The sequence below is a fragment of the Taurulus bubalis genome, assembly GCF_910589615.1.
Source record: "Taurulus bubalis genome assembly, chromosome: 2".
NCBI classification, from domain to species: Eukaryota; Metazoa; Chordata; class Actinopteri; order Perciformes; family Cottidae; genus Taurulus; species Taurulus bubalis.
Window position 1 is genome coordinate 40,374,075 of NC_136590.1, and position 17,543 is coordinate 40,391,617.

General features: G+C 46.1%; 1 protein-coding gene across 1 annotated transcript in view; it reads right to left on the bottom strand.

Annotated features, from left to right (window-relative positions):
- srrm3 (serine/arginine repetitive matrix 3) overlaps positions 1–17,241 on the bottom strand; it is a gene marked incomplete at both ends in the record, with an annotated part of 33,236 nt that extends 15,995 nt beyond the window's left edge. The window contains 5 exons of the mRNA XM_079214318.1: positions 124–192; positions 684–764; positions 1,226–1,327; positions 7,693–7,794; positions 16,943–17,241. Coding sequence (XP_079070444.1) covers positions 124–192; positions 684–764; positions 1,226–1,327; positions 7,693–7,794; positions 16,943–17,241 — 653 coding nt within the window. The remainder of the gene's footprint in view (positions 1–123; positions 193–683; positions 765–1,225; positions 1,328–7,692; positions 7,795–16,942) is intronic.
- Positions 17,242–17,543: the final 302 nt, after the last annotated feature.

Genomic DNA, 17,543 nt, shown 5'->3' on the forward strand with positions numbered 1-17,543 from the left:
CCCTTTTCTTCTCATATTTCGTTCACAGCCATCACTGCAAAGGCAACAGTTGACAAACGCTTAAAAGTCAGTTTCTTCCGTGTGATGACATGTCACTGATGACACTCGCCTGTGCACACTCACCTGTCTCGCTTGTGTTTCTTCCCACTCTTTTTCTTCTTCTCTCTGTGAGTGGGTGAGGAGCTGCCAAACCTTTTGGTGGAGAGAGGGAAAGAATTTGCGCGCGCAATGACAAAACGGCAAAATGAGGCTCTTTTCACTCACTGTTAGGATACATCACACATCAGAGGGGATGATCGTTGGTAAAGGTGACATCCTAATAGTAACTCAGCTGATTTGCCACTATTTGTCCCCGGCTCCATTCATGCATCTGCCTCGCTCTACTCATTCTTTCTTCTCTTTATTCCTCTCATTCTCTCCCTCTCTACATTTATTTTGCAGACCCTTTCAAGAGAAAATAGAGGATGAGACTATGCTTTGCTAATGACTCCCTACAATCCCCTCCCCCCAAACCCCTCTACACAATTGCAGTATCTGATTACTCTTTAGCAATATTCACACCAAAAATAATTGGAATTCCACTTATTGTAACCACAGTGTAATTATTCTGTCAAGGAGGCAGGCAAAAAAAGAAAAAGCAGTAAAATCGAACCACTTCATCAGTGGAAGCCGCTCCAACTCACCGACTCCTTCGGCGGCCAGATTTCTTCTTCTTCCTTTTCTTCGGACGAGGGGATGGAGAGCTGCTCGATTTCCTCTTCACTCTGAATTGGCGAGAACAAGAGAAGAGGAGGGAGATGGAAAAGCGAGATCCAGAGTGAGAGAGACAGAGGCAGAAATAATTTACAAGTGATTGTTATGATAATCATTTTCAGAAGGAATGCATTTTTGATTATAGTTATTTGCTGCCGTGCAAGTCGATAAGTGTCTATTTTCTCATTTCCTAAATTCATTCTGCGATAACATGCAACATTATTATACAGTGGAAACAGGAAATCGCTCCGGGGAAATGATTTATTTCCTGTGATAATGAGGGTTCATGTCCAGGTACGTGCTGTTACTGGAGCAGTTCTCTTTTCATATTCAGTGTATTGAGATCAGTTGCATGTTTATCTGAGGCCATGTGAAGGAGATAATAGGTGGCTGATTTAATTCACCACTTGAGGGGTCAGAGCTGGTCAACACATCGCTATTATACAATATGTGGTGTGTTCATGCGCTTTACCGGCTGTCACTGTGGTAATCATGGCCATAGTCTCCATCTTCGTAGCCAACCAATTCAGGGTTCCCGTCATACTCGTCAGGCTGATAGTGCAGGTGGTTTACCCTGGAAGCACAAGAGTCAAAAAGCATTAATGCACAGCTGTGTTTTGAGCTGAATGCTAACGGCAACATGCTAACATGCTCACAATGACAAAGCTCAGATATAATGTTCACCATATTAGTTTAAATATATTATATATATATATTATATTATTATATTATAACATTTCAATATATATTCCTTTGATTTGTTTTTGAAAAAAGATGATTTGATTGAATGATTTATCGGTCTATAGCTCTAATGCTAAATATGTGCTGATCTCAAATAAAAAAAATTGGACCAGATAATGGCAAAGATCAAAGGATCATCTTGAGGGGGGAAAAAAAACAATGTCTGTGCCAAATATCATGCAGCAATACTTTAAATTAACTGTTCAGACATTTCACTCAATCCCACAAATGTGAAAAAAGTCAGGGGATCTCCAAAAACTCATCCTCTGAAAACCATGCACGCCTGTAGACAATTTCATGGACCTCCATGACATAGTTGCCGAGATATTTCAGTGGAAACCAAAGTGGTGGACTGACCTTACCGTAGAGCTGCTGCAGCCTAATGAGCATACCTCCCCATCTGGCACTAAACTCTGGGTGCAATAAAATGAAAACAAGAAGTCACGCGCATGAAAGTGTGACGCTCGCACACTAAACTTTTTCCGGGGCTGTAGTTTTATTCTGACATTTTCTAATCTCGCCTCACCCTAGCAGTGAGAATATCATCATCTCTCTCACTCTCGCAGCTCAGCTTGAGGGATTCATATCCTCCAACGAGTTCCTCACTCACACTATATTGTAAATGCAGACAGATGGCGGCAGCCTCCTCCCTAATCCTCCCTCCTCCACTACCCGCCTTCTCTCTTATGTGGCCTCCTCTGATCCACCAGCTTTGACCTTGCAGGCTTCACATGGGCTAAAGAAATAGATAAAGAACACACACCAGACTGATTATTCTTTCCATGCAGTGCTCTCTGTCTGACCTTGTCACGTCCCAGTGTTGTTACCAACCTGGCGGGTCATGCTCTGGGCTTTCTGGTTCGTTTTACTCAGAGATGTAGCATTTACAGTGGCGTGAGGTAGTTACGAGTGCATGCTACTTATGAGGTGCACGCACACACACACACACACACACACACACACACACACACACACACACACACACACACACACACACACACACACACACACACACAGCCCATTAGGCGTATATATATTTCGGATTTTACAGTCAAATGATTGGCATAGGCCATTGGATTGTGAAATAGGGAGGTCAAAGAGAAAGCTTTGGGGCTTAGTTACCATGTATGTTGTATCATCTCGTCACATGATCAAATAGAGATTTGATCAACAAACATATTACCCAGCAATCATCATTGCATGTCTGTATTTAACAAAATACCAAATAAAAAAGTTATTAATTCCATTGAATAGTTTCTTTTTCCAAATTAATTATAATTTGTATAGTTTATGCAGGATAAGCATATCATCTTCTTATAGGTTACGACTGCCTTTATAAAAAAAGAAAGAAAAACAAAACCATGATGGAGATGAATTTGACTTTTCAAAGGATTATATAGCAAATGGCACCACTTACAATTTAATGAAATGAGACTCAAATTAATTAATTTTGTAAAGCAAGATTATCTTCACAAATCTTCCCTTCTTCACCCCTCTTATGATTTTAGTCAAAGGTGTAAAATGAAAAGCTATTGTTAGGCTATAAAGGAACTAAGGCGGAGTAGTCGGCATGATAATGTTTAGTATTCTCATTTTGCCACTTGGTTTTTTAAGACACTGAAAAGCTTCAAAAGTCACAAAAGGGGTATTAACTGACAATATGACATACCACAGATTAAAACATGAAAATATCTTCAGCTTGTGTTCACCACAGAGACAAAAACCCATGGACCCCGAGACGAGGGAACCGGAAGCGCAACATTTCAGAATCATTTCCGAGTATATTATTTATGATTCCGCCCCTGAGCATACGGGATATAGAGCGGCTGTTTGGATCAGAGTGATGAAGACAGAGACGTAACCTCGAAGACTAACCGTGCAGCCTCAATTAGTAGGAGGGAGATGAACACAGGCAGGAGTAATGAGATGAAGACAATGAAGTGACACCCGGAAAGCACTTTGTCAAAGCAAAGGATAGTTTATCTCCACTGTTCTCAAACACACACAGAGCCCGTCCTACGTGAGACCAAGAGAGGACTGGCTGGTGTTATTGAAGGTGTAAAGCTTCCGGAAGGAGCGCGTGTGGAGGATTTGAACACGGCACAGGCCTGATGGTTAGTTAGGAGGAGATGAGGCAACAAAGCCCTTAATTGGCTGGGCACAGCAGGGATGCCAAGCGATGCCGGCAGAGCAACCTCCCTTCGCTATCTCAGCGCTTTGAGTGCACAGGTGTTGGACACACACACACACATGCACACACCCACGCACACCCGCTCTAGTGGATATACACTTGCATTGCTAAACACAGTGTTAATTTGAACTTGAGCAACAGAAATCAACACTCAGAGGAGTAAACAGCCAGAGGCAGTGTGGGTGTCGCAGTTTACACGAGAGAAGGAATTTGAAATGTTTGAACAAAGCTGGGGACTCTTAATAAGTTTGAAATTGCGAGTCAATACAGAAGAGAGATGACCTTATGTGTAACGCATAAACATGCCGCTGATGGCACTCGTTTTAATCACGGCGAAAAGAGATTATGAACCTTTGCAGACAACCCTTATTATACTTTTTAATTACAGTCTATTCTCTTTAAAAAAATGTGCTAGAATTAAACGCCGAGCAAATATTAAATATTAGATATGGCAGTAAAGGCCAGTGTTCTTTTGTAGTTAAGCTGCACATACAATATTTATGTCACGAAGAATGAGGTCTCTAAAACAAACTGATTTAAACGTGTAATAAAATAGCTGTTTTTGTAGGGAAGACGCACAATACCAAGAAGAGCAAATAACAATATAAATCAGCTAACTCCCCATCCTGTCTCTAATCCCTGTGACGCCATGCTCAGATATGCTGGAGACATCTGTCCAGCCTGGTCGTGCTCAACGTTGGTCCCTGATAGGCAGATGAGTTGAGTGTCTCTGTCCCTGGGACCTGGCAGTGATGGAGCACAACCACAGCGCAGTGCAGCCCATTCATATCCCCACTCGGACAGCGCGGATATATTTCTATCGCTGCAGAGAGTTATAGTTTGTTATCCTGGGAGGAGGTGGGATTGATTGGTCCTCAGCACGAGGGAAATCTGGAAGCTCCTGTAGCAGCTTCTCTGTGCTCAAATCGAGGAGAAGGGCCAGCTGGGCTGGAGGTTTAAGCTGCGCTGATCAATTCTGTGTTTTTTGTTTGGGGGGGCTTGATGTTCTGGCTGCAACAGTGCAACACTAGATCTATTCTCCTCTGGAAACCTTCTGTTTGGCTAATGAAGAAGCGTCGTTCTCCGGCGATAGCTGAGCCCAGGGGCAGCTTCCCTCATTGATCCCGCTCGGTTACTGAACGGCTCGGAGAAGCTCTACACGCTGCATTCCTCCCCTCGCATCCATTTCTGCAGCAAATCAATGTGGGACATCGGTAAACAGAGTTATGAGCGAGCTCATCCTGCTGGATGTTTACTGCGAGTGTGTACGAGTATTAAGCTACAGCTGAGGGGCCTAGCCTGTCAATAGTTATAGCCCCTGCGGAAAAGATGGCATCTAAATCAAACCTCAGCTGAGTCAAAGCGACTGAAGGCAGCAGTATATTTGAGCTTGTGTCGGAGCCTCCTTTAATTTAGCAAATCTACATCTCTAACAGTAAGTATATTATCTGAATCCATATCTACATATATCTCTTTTAGCTTGAAGTGCAGGAGATTAACTGTTCCTCGTCACAGAATAAAGACATTGGCAGACAGGAGGATAGACGCAGCTAATAGAGATGTACGCCATTAAAATACTTTATCAAAAACAACAGAGTTCATGTTAGCTCGACATATTATCTTTGATCTTTAATTTCCTCTCTCGGTTTACTAAAACGTTCTTTGTTCATGCATCTCACTTACATTCACAATATCTATCAGAATGAAAAAATATCTAATTTCACAAAGTGGAGCTGAGGCCGATGGGAATGTCAGGTATTTGTATCGTAAACCAAAGTAAAAATGAAAATGGATTTCGACCCCTTGTGTGAGGAAAAGGGTTCAGCGGACCACCAAAGTTATTACCAATTAATCCTGAAGGGGACATGAGTGTGTGCTCACAATTTCATGGCAAACACCAGAGGATCCCCAAGTTCATTCGGCTTAATACTCTGGAAACCCCAAAAGTCTGTACAAATTTGCCTGGCAACTAATCTAACAGTTGTGATATTTCGCTTAAAACCTCATGCAGGGGAGAGGCACTTTTAAACTATGTGAGGGTTACATCGTATGCAGACATCAGATGAGTTGAGAGTGAGGCCGGGTTGTGTTCAGACATTCCAGTCTGGATCAAAGTGTCGGACAGGCATCCATTAGCATTGCTATAGAGGAGGCCCAGAAACAGACAGGAGCTTAGCTTTAGAGCACATTAGTAGCGGTGAAACAACCTCGCCACTAATGTGAGATAAGACCCTCAGCATCATAATGCAGGGAATACTTGATCTGCTTCTTGCTGGTGGCCGTGAGTGTCAGTGGGCCTATAGCACCGTTTGACCCTGAGGCCAATCCACCGGTTGATCAAGGCACGTTACCCATAATGCTTCAGGGACGTAGGCCCTTCACAAGCAAAGTCACAATGGTGGGCAGAGGGACGTAGTTTACACTCAGAAAGAATTGTGTGTGTGTGTGTGTGTGTGTGTGTGTGTGTGTGTGTGTGTGTGTGTGTGTGTGTGTGTGTGTGTGTGTAAGGGCCTGGGGGAGTGTGGAGTATGAGGGGGATTGGGGAGGGTGGATAACAACCCTGCAAATTACAACCTTCAATTTTCCACATCAAGGCCTTTCTGGGGATTGAAAGTTGCAGCACTTGTGAGGCAAGCTCTGAAATCCCCAATTGACCAGACTGAGGAGTGCCCTTGAGAGTGAACTAACGCGCAAAGCAAAAACAAACACAAGCTTCCTGCATCGTCACCGGCGACTTTCCCTGGACAACGCAAATGATTGAATTAAGGTTATCACGTTTCGTCCTGCGGCTCGCTCCTCATTTCAGCGTGGTCTGGTTAAATGTCAGACGCCGGCTGAGGTGCAGAGGAGTCATTAGTCACTGGTCTGCGAGACGGGAAGCATCGGCGTCATTACCAGTCATTAGTTCCCAGACAGCGGGTCACGCCGTCTCCATCACTCGCAGACACAGCGTGATGGACCGACTCGAGAGGAGCCACCCCGGCAACATCCTCCTGCTGCCGTTTCTCAGTCTGTGCGTCTGCGAGTCTGTCCGTGATCTGGTCGGAGGACGCACGCGCAGTCATTCATTTTGGTTCCTTTAATTCCATCTATGCTCGCCTCAGACAACATCCTGCCAGCGCGAGGCTTAAACAAATTGACAATTATCGTGCCCATCTTCGCCTCAAAGGCTTCCAGCAGAGTTTGGAATAGACTTTAAAATGCTACTGATTATTTTCAAAGCATCGGGGTTTAACCATTCCCTGTGTATTCAGGGAGGCACTGTCAGTAAAAAGCCAAGGATTCAAATTAAAATGTATTGCACCTTTGTAATTACGGACCGACCGCCTGAAGACATTGTCAGACTGGCAGGCGCTTGCTTTCTCATCACCTCAATTTCTGCGTGTACAGTGTTGCGTGTGATGTTTATGGTTGTTCGGTTTCATTAGATTCATTCACAGTAATTGATTAATGACCCGACACTTACCTGTCACCTGATTGACTCAAACAAAAACACACAGACGTCATTCACAATCAGCATAATTCACTCGTTGCTCGCGTAGCTATTCTGTCCATCAACCATTATTGCTGTACCGTCCAAACAGCCGTTTAGAAATCAAGCGCCCCTTGTAACTCATTAGATCCAGTCTTTTTTCTCGGCACTTTCTTGTCTGTACCATGATGCAGATGTGACGGAATGTAAAGCGACAGGCTACGAGCTAAACCACACGGACCAGTAGATGGTTGTATTACGTGTGCAGTGCCGCATCAAGCTTGACTGATGTTGCGAGTTATTTTTACTTTGTGATCCTCACAAAGCTTGACACTTCAAACAAACTGCCTTTTCCTCTGGGCCTCCCTCCCACCGGTGCTTGCGCAACCTTCGACTTTTAAAGCAAAATCATGGAATATGGCCCGGTGTGTTCCTGACTTCGTCACCTCCTGTTCCGTTTCTACTACTGATTTCCACTTACACATCACATCACATCATCAGCTGCAACATTACAGCTGATGTACTAGTAACTTACACTGGCTGTGGGTGCGAGCCCTCTCTGGTGATGACGCCCTCCTTGTCCATCAGCATTTGTCTGAAGGTGCTCACTTTCTGTCGAATCTCTTCCCCCGTGTACCTGCGGATGGACACAAAGACACAGCAGTTAGTGGAGGCACGGATACTCACGCTCAGATGCAGTCTTGGCTTCACTCGGCTGAGCAGTGAGCAGACGGAGGATGGACGTGAACCATGAACAGACTGCAAACTGAAGCAGTAGCTTTGAACAACAGCACTGAAGGCGGCGGGAGGAGGGGGTGGGTGGGCGATCCGCTGGACGAGGTCATCCGTCACAGCTCTGCCGGACGCCCGTGTCGGAGCCGTGTCATCAAACAGAGTCCGACAAATGGCAAACGCCGTCATCTGTACCAAGTGACACTCCGCCGAGTGTATATTCTGACTCGCTGTCAACCTCTCGCGACCCCGGCGGGTTCCTTTGCTCGGGCGCCGGACTGCATGTCATGTTTTATTCTGTAAGCAAAGCGCTGAGTTGCGAGTTACCGTGGGGCTGATGTGAGGAGCTTTCGGCAAAGCTGACAGACAGAATACTGCAGACCGCTGCATGGAAGCAATTACTGTCTGAGCCGCATTGTAGATTTACAATTGAGAGTATCCGGGTTTTTTTCCGCTCATTTATTTCAGATACATTGCGTCAGACAGTGGGCGCAACAGAAGAGCGTTCAAAAAACGATACTTTAATTTCATTGTGGTATTATTTGGTGCGGTAGATAATGAATGAATCAAACCTTTGCTAAATATGCCAAGAATACAGCTTTGAGGCTCCGTCCTCCTACTTTGTGAAAAACGCAAGGTAGCAGCCTATGACCACAGTACTAATTCATCTAGCCCGTCTGAGGAAGCGCGGTGGCTTCTGTCCTCTGCCGTCTTGTGAGCCTGACAGCGAGGTGAACCCCCTGGTGCATTCAAACCATCTCCACATTCTGCTCTGGCTGTGGTGATGGGATGAAAAGAGCTGCACAGGCAGAGAAACATGCAGCGAGAAGAGGAGGGAGAGAGAAATAATAGGTGACAACATGGGACATGTGAGCTCCACTTACAATAAGCAAACGTGTCGGGGAGCTGTCCGTCACTCTGTGTGCTGGAACACTGACTCTTACTCAGCAACAGATTCTCCTCTGTCCTTCTCTGAGCTGGGGCTCATGGCAGGACCAATTCTGTAAACTGGATCTTAAATCAACCGGGGGCTCATTTCTGCGTGGAAATGGCATTAGTCTGAGGAGTGTTTGCTGTTCTCAGATTAAATATAGCAGTCGATACCATGCATTCTGAGTTTGGTGCTATCAGCGCATTGGCGGTATGGAGAATGAGATTAGGAGAAGTGTGAGGAAAGACTGAAATAGCTGGAAGATGGCCCAACGGACAGGAAAGCAAGCAGGTGTGACAGCACCATTCAGGTCCTGCTGTACGGCAATCTCTCAGCCCAGCAGCCGCCGACTCAGCACAATGGAGGCCACGAACACACGCTTTATATTCATGGTTTTCCGTGCCCATCGCCGTACGTTAGCTGCTTCCCCACAACTCCCACAGCAGTCCCGAGCGATGCTCTCAGCTGTCTGTCGCGCATCGAGGAAGGCTAGGCGACAGGTAAGTGGGTGAGAGGGCTCGGAGAGAGCATGCTGGCTGAATCCGCTCTTCCCAAACTAACAGGCTGTAGGGCTTTCTCCTTCACATTGTGCTGATGATGGTGAGGGTTTTAGAGCCTGCAGGCTGCAGTTATCTCTATTGACACTCCAGCTAAAGCAAGAAAAAGATGGGTAAGAGCTTGTGGAGCTAATGCTTCTGTTGACACATGTCACACTGAATTTCCTCCTCCTCTTCCTCCACCTCTCTCTCTCCTTCCTCCATTCAATTGCTCCATTCTGAGCTTGTGCACAGCTTCGCGGCAGCGAAGTCGGGTTTCTTTTTGATTGGTCGAGCTCGCTAACCGAGGCCGCTGAGTGCAGGCCCAGCAGTGGTGCTGCTTCAACAAAGAGACCGGGGTTTAGAGGTAAGAGTCTGGAGAATCCCCCACGACAGGAACCTGTCGAATGCTGAGTCGCCTGCAATCTATGGACAAAAGAAGTCTGAGAAAAATCTTGTGATCGTCAAACTTTTGAGTTACGTTGAAGCGAAGTGAGGCAAATATCCATAGTGAGCTCTGAATCCATCTGTAAACGGCCACATCCTGGATGTTTGTCAGCGTCGATTAGGATGAGCACACTGAAACAACTCCTCTGCACACTTCATTAGCACGTCTCGCAGCTGTAAAGGTAGCTGCTTTCTGCCTAGCGCACCATCTGCTTGTGCCGCGGCACAGTGCACAGAAGGGTCTGATTGGAGCGGACACTCTCAGCAAGGCCAGGTAACACTGAGTTCAAATTTGGGGAAGAAAAAACAAACCGTGGATGTTTTCATTTGTGTCTGAGTGGTGGGATGCTCAGAGTTAGCCAAGCGGAGCCCAAATGAAAGCCATTTAGCCCAGACCACCGCCTACAGCATGCAAAGTCCCAGTGATTCGAGCGGGGAGAGAGACAGAGGACATCGATCAGAGCGAGGGGCTCCCCGCCACCCTGGTCATGACAAATCACCCCGATTAAAGAACTTGATTGGAGTAATTAGACAGCTCCGAGCACCCCCCTCCACTCCATTAACTCCTGATCCAGGAAAATGAATAGCTGTGGCCCAGAGCCCATCCTGACGCTGATGGTCATCGATTTGATGAGGACGCGCCTGCGTGCGGGCCGCGTAGGTTTTTGTACTCCCTCTGACTGCCAGCGATGTTTCTGCGCTTGATGTCTGAAGAGAAGAAGCTTTTTTCTTTCTTTTTCCCACAAGTCGTCCCCAGGCGCTGCTGTGCGCCTGTGAAACTCTGGAGCCATCAATCCCGCCGCGAAGAGCGCAGAGGCAAAGTGATGCCAATGTAGTTAGCGAGATTGAATGGCGCTGGGAACATGGGGAGACAAGCCCGGACACCCACACATTGCTATTTCAGGGGCAGAATTAAAACGACCCACTGATCCACAGTGAGGAGAAGTGCAGAGGATTTTCAATTGATGCTCTCTCCGGTCATAGATTTTCTGGTTAGATAACAGGTACTAGATAGACCAGACAGGACGAGGAGCAACAAAAGAGTACAGCTTTCTCTCACTACTTAAAGCTGCCCCTTTCACCTCCCCCACATAAGCAGATCAATGGCCGGGGCGCCACAATCTGCCACTGCCTCTCTTTCTGATTGCTCATCTTCTCTAACAACAGGATTTATAGCTCTATTGTCGAGCATGTACCTCCTATATTGGCTTGGGACCGCCCCCGGTTGACAATGTATGAAATGGGTCATTCTCCCCAAGATCCTTTCCCTGCAATTTTCGGTCTTAAAGGACACGGGCTGATCGCCTTATGACACAGGCTTTGGCATGCAGGAAAACCTCCATCGGAGCGGAGATAGTTATTTGCTCTGGCCTTAGAGGCTCAGAGAGCCGCTCTCTTAATAAGATCCGGGCTACGCACAGCTCTTGCAATTCAGAAAGTGGCACTGCAGATGTTATTAAAGAAATTCCACAGCAGTAGGGGCCAAAATGCAGCAATTTAACCGCTGACGACTACATTAAAACCTCCTTTTTCTTGCTGTCTCAATTGACTGTGTTGTCTTGACATTAATTTGCTTATGTGCCATTAAGCACATTTCAGAAATGCATCATTGTGCATCATCTTCTAATTCAGACATGCACGTATCATGTTTCTGCCTCGTATTTAAAAAGCTCTCACCATTGGACAAGTGCCTGAAACTTGCATTCTTTTTAATGGCCCAGCAGAGGGCGACTCCTCTGGTTATACAAATCAGTCAGATTGTATAGAAGTATATCAGAAAATGACTCTTCTTCTCACTTGATTTATTCCTTCAGTAAACATTGTAAACATGATATTATGGTCTCAACTGCTTGCTTCAAGTCTTCTTCAATACAGCATGATGTTCATTTCGTAAATGATGGTTCATTTAGATTACAATAGACTATAAAGCAGGATATGCTCTTGGGCCTGGTTACCATGTGATGGACAGCTCTCTACCACGGCGTTGTCCGGTCTGGGAGTTGTCACTATTTTCGTCTGTTTCACTTCAGTTGTTGATCACCTAAAATTGTTTTATTCATCCTTCCCTCGCTCTTCGCTCCACCTTCTCGTGTCACTTCTGGTTGCAAAATAAAAAAACAAGATGGCAACAGCCAAAATCCAAAAAGGGAAGAACCAAAATGCCAAATTCGAGGCCTCCACGTCTTAAATACAGTCTAAGTATCTACATCAAACTAACACACAGTTTGGTGCATGCATTAAAAAGACCTAGCACACACTTGCCTCTTCAATGTGTGTGTGTGCGCGCATTGCACAGATGTGTGTATGGGGGTCCGTGTGTTTAAAGGGAGCCCCACGTAGACTGCCGATTAGAGTGAGTGAAGCCCTGTGAAGAGAGCTCATTAGAGAGCTGGAAAATGGCTCCGACACCACAGGAGTTAAAATTGTGCACCATGCTTACGCCTCAATTAGTGGGGCAGAAACACCACTGAAATAGAATGTGGACCCTTGCATGCAAAGTGGCCCTTGAGCTGTGTTATCGTATCGCAGCCAACCTTGCTGATGGTCACTGAGCAATAGTTGAGACGCTCAGTACATGCAGTGCGCTCTGATGGAGCGACGACAGGAGGCTGTTGACGGTGCATCAGTTTGATGCCGTACCATCTCCTCCGAGAGCCACTCTAACTGATCAGATGTATAGGACCTACCGCACATCTAATATACATAAAAGGGCAATGCTCCCTGTAGCGGCAGAGCACTCAGATGACTCGGGGGATGGTGCCAGGCCTCGGATAGCAAAATGAACAGACTGCTTTAATTGCTCAGCCCGTCTAATTGGCTCCCGGGGTGAGGCCATCATTCATGGCAGACTATTTATCATAGTCGTATCTCTGGAGAAGTGCACGGACTGTGTGGGGTGGGGTGGGGTCTTTGGGTAAAGGGAGGGGGGGAGGGTCTGCCATGCTGTCAGGGTTAGAGGAGGAGGCAGGCTTCCAACCTGCCCCGTGGCCTCAGTCAGGACGGGGACTCAGGGGTGACGTATGGCCTGAGCCGGCTGGCTTCTATCCACAACAAATGAAAACAGACCCCAGCCACCATTTTAATTGTGCATAATGCCTGGCATTGCTCTTCCTCTCTGTCCCAGTGTTTCATCCCCCGCTCCATCCCTTAATCCTGCACACATGCACTCACGCGCTCTCATTTAAAGAGAAACATTAGAAATTGGAGAGGCCTAGCCAAGCTGGCAAATGCGATTCTCCTTTTATTGCAGCTTAACGAGACGACTCAAGTTCGTCCAGAGCTTTAACACTCACGGGCTGAGTGGTCGCCGTCTGACGGAGTGGGTGGGGCTGGTCAGCGCGGGAGTCTTTTACATCGCTCTCGAACCGGGTTCGCCTACGCCGACTCCATGAGATGAGATGAGCGGACTTTGACAGATGGCCGCAGTTCACCCCCTCCTTTTTTTCTGTTTTGTGGAGTGCAGCGGTTCCGTGGCTTAACAAGCCCCCGCTCTCTGACAAGCACAGTCACGCTCAGGGAAGGAGGGACGGGTGGAAGAATTAGGGGAGGAAAAGTCTAATCCAGCCCCACCTTCTAAAGGTGCATTTTATTCCATTCATCTCTACATTCAAAGAGATGATGGAAACAGAAACACATTTGGAAAAACGCCGGTCCCACATACTGGCATTCCAGTGTGAGCCTGCCACCTCTCGTATCTAGCCTTGACCCCCGCACAAAGAAAGCTCACTAATTGGCTTGCCCTGCATTCAATTAAATCACCCTCCCCAGTCCCCTCACATATAAAGGATTATCCGGCTTCCTACAAATGACAAATGTGATGTGAATAAAATGTCATGAGGTATTACTGGGAAAGTGAATTTTCTCCGTACCGACGCAGGATCAGAGGGCTCGTCATTAATTACAGACTAGCTAGCTAGCCTGGAGTTTGCCTGGGAGCTGTGGTTATTGAAGCAGCAGTGTGTATGTGTGTGTGTGTGTGTGTGTGTGTGTGTGTGTGTGTGTGTGTGTGTGTGTGTGTGTGTGTGTGTGGAAAACCCTAAGAGAAGCCTTCAGATTGTGGATTAGAGCCAACTACAGTCACTACGATTTTCATGGCCCTTGGCGTTAGCACACACTGAGCTGATCATGAATTTGTACTGGAGGACACACATCATGCTAATGAAACAGGCTACGCTAGGTTGGCCCGTGTCTCCATGGCAACTTCACTAATAACCACTACATGGAGGTTAAGGCCCTTATTGCTGAAGTTCAAGAGTTGGCTGCAAACATGCAACAAAGTTAATTCTGAGTAATGTTGCATCTGCGGCAAAAAGATAAGATATTGCAGCAGAAATGGCTGCCGCTGATAAATGAGCCAGGCGGCACACTCCGGATCTGAAAAGTGAAGCCAATGCAGAAGTGCCTTAAACTTGCATTCTCTCTAGTGGCCATCAGGGGGCGACTCCTCTGGTGGCAAAAAGAAGTCTGATTTTACAGAAGTCTATGGCCCTACTTCAGTAAACATTGTAAACAAGAGTATATTGTCTCAATCTCTAATTACAATGATGATGTTCATTTTGTAAATTATTATCCCATTTCGAGTAAAATAGACACTTTAGGGTGTGGCCATCTTGTGATAGTTTGCTACCGCGACGTTTACGGTCTGGGGGTTGTCCATGTTTTCATCATAGAGCTTTAAACATTTCACAGTGTGCTTTTAGTTCATGAAAGTTAATTGCAACCTTTTTGGTCGCATTCAATTATTGCACATTACATTGGGTGAGCTTTACCCAGCATGCAGTGAATGTGCAACCATGACTGAAGTTCTTACCCTGTCACGTAAATAGCTCCGCCCGCTGCGCCCACAGCTATATTCTGTGAAAATGAAATGTTGCTGCCTGCCGATGAGTGACAACACGGGTATGACATGTATACAAAATTCATACCTACATTTCCCTGGGTCCTAAATCCCTCCATGTTAGCTTCCTAACACACTCTGTGTACCAACGGCGGCTGTCCTTTTCGGCATCAATAAATGAATGTGTTTACTCGGAAAAAAAATACCTTGAAACCGCCAGAATCTTACTAAATACCGTGATGTGAATTTTTGGCCAGACCGCCCAGACCTACATTAGCTCCACCCTCTTGTGGCACTAATAACCAAGATGGCGACGGCCACAGTGACAAACTCAAGGCTTCGAAGCTGTCGGCTGACATCACAATGACTGCGTCCACTTCTTACATACAGTCTACGGTTGTGACCGGGATCACATTGAATATAGTGGTGTGCGGTTGCATGCTCCAGATCTTTGGTGCGGATAGCAGTCTCGCGTTCAGCTGCTCTTTCTTCTCCAGCAAGCTGGTGCCACTAGAACAGGGACGAGGACGAGGTCCTTCACCGGCTTGCTGATTGTGAACATTGGCAATTATGTTAAATGGGGCAGCTGGCCAAGCAGGAAGCACCAGGTCTCTGCCAAAACGGTCCCTGTCGAGTCCTTCAGCTAATATGGAACGGCTTCTTATTCCAGGAGACCGTTGTCTACATCCGAGCATCCCCTCACATTGGTTTGATTTGCGGCACATTTGTTTCCACCACGAAATGATCATCATGCAAGCATCATACAAAGACGCTGTTTAACGGGAATATAAAAGATGACATTATTGGTCATAACACTGACAATGTATTCATCCTGATTCCATCTCATTTCAATACCTTGCTGCAAAAAAATGTCCATACCAACAAAACCCAGCTGCTGCGCACCATTTACTGACAAAAACACAGCCCCTTATGTTTACTATACTCCTCTAGGGCTTGTTTTTTACTTCTTCTTCTTCCTAATATTGGGATTAAAATGACTTTTGGCAGGTTACAGATTTTAATGTAATGTTTTGGTGCAGCGTGTGAGCTCAGCACACGTACAGGTAAATAGCTGTCAATGTCAAGTGTTCGACTACGCGGAGAAAGCTTTCATGGCTCCCACCCCAATAACCCAACTGTAAGGAAAAGATAAACAACTGCTGTTTCACTGGAAACGCTAATGTCACTTGACATCAAATCCCCATTGCGACCGGAATGCTTAGTCGCTTGGTTGGTTTTTGTGTTCAAGACATATTGGGTTTCATGCAAGACAATTTTCATATTCTTATAATAAATCTCTCTCTCTCTGTGAGGCTCAGTGCAAGTGTTCCAGGTCAGATTCATTAAAATCTCTTAACTGCGCAAGCTGGTCATCAAGTGCTCGTTTCAACTTGATGAGTGTCATCCATGAGATTTGATCATAACTGTAATCAATGGCCCCCAAATGATTAAGTAAGACGAACTGTTCCGCTCCGTTTGTGGGAAAGTTTCATTCGCAAGTATGTCAGAAAGATGTAAAAAAGACACCCGCTGTTGTTTTCAGCAGATGGAAACATAACAGCAGCAGTCCCGTGAGAGGACTTTGAACAATTATAAGATATGAATACAGCCGCCGACACCCTGGCATCATGTACTGGGACACAGATCACGAAGAAAAGGTTTGTTTTCTGTAACATTTTTATCGATTATTTAAGTTGGTGTCGGTATAACATTTAAACTCAGGCGTAATAATTCTGACCTAAAGAACAGTTATGTATGTTTGTCCAATATGCACTCTCTTAGGAGTTGGTACCAGACACAGCGCTGACTCTTCAGCTGCTAAATGCTCCGCCATGTTCACCAGCTGGCTGCTGACTGTGCCTGCCTGTCTGCTTAGTGCGGAGCAGGTAGTGCACATGTTTTTTTTAGAGCTGTTCTGCTGAAAACGGATGCTGAAAATGACACCATGAGAGCAGAGCTATTTAAAATGTATGTACCAGACAGTGAAACAAACGAGGGAGCTCTTCCACATTATCATTTGTTACATTGTCCTTATAATGCTTCATACCGCACTTGTTCTTGTTTTGGTATAAATCCGGAGTTTTAGTCCTGTTGCTTTATCTTTCAATGTCTTTTATCTGTTTTATGTGATTTCTGTGTGTCTTGCGTATGTTGGAACTTTATCTATGCTGCTATCTTGGCCAGGCTTCCCTTGGAAAAGAGATCATTGTATCTCAACGGGACCGACCTGGTAAAATAAAGGCTGATAAATAAAATAAAATAAAAAAAAGACAATGAGGCTCATTGGTATTCCCGCACTTACCCCTGCTCCTCCATCATCTCCTGCAGCTCCATACATTTCAGCTCCACCCTCCTCTTCCTCTCGTGGTCCAGAATCTCCCTGTGTGGCTTTTTCAGCAGGACTGGCTCTGCTTTGGGCTCCTGTTCCTCTTCCTCTTCCTCCAAAGCTGGCTGCCCCTCCTCAGTTTTGGCCTGTAGCACCGCGGTCGGCGTCGGCCCACCTGATCCCGCAGCCGGTCCCGCTCCTGGTCCGGGGACCGCGGGCTGGCCCAACCCGTTTGCGCCATCCTTAGGAGACGGCACCCTCGCCGCATCGTACATGGTGACGGAACTCTGTGGAGACACGGAGAGGAACGGTCAGATGAGCACTGGACTGGATTAGGGCACTTTCATTTCATGTTAATATATTATATTATATGAGTCCAATCTTTCCAAGAACTCTCATCTGGGAGGATTTCTAATGTATTAGTGAATGATATGCACTGGCAATGGTGCTGAGAGTCACATGGCATACATTTAGTAAAATATCGTATCAAATTAAGACTCTTCACTTTGAAGACCCCCTGAAGGCCCCTTTATGGCCCCTGAACCTCTGTATCCACAAAGCTGCACGCTGATATTGT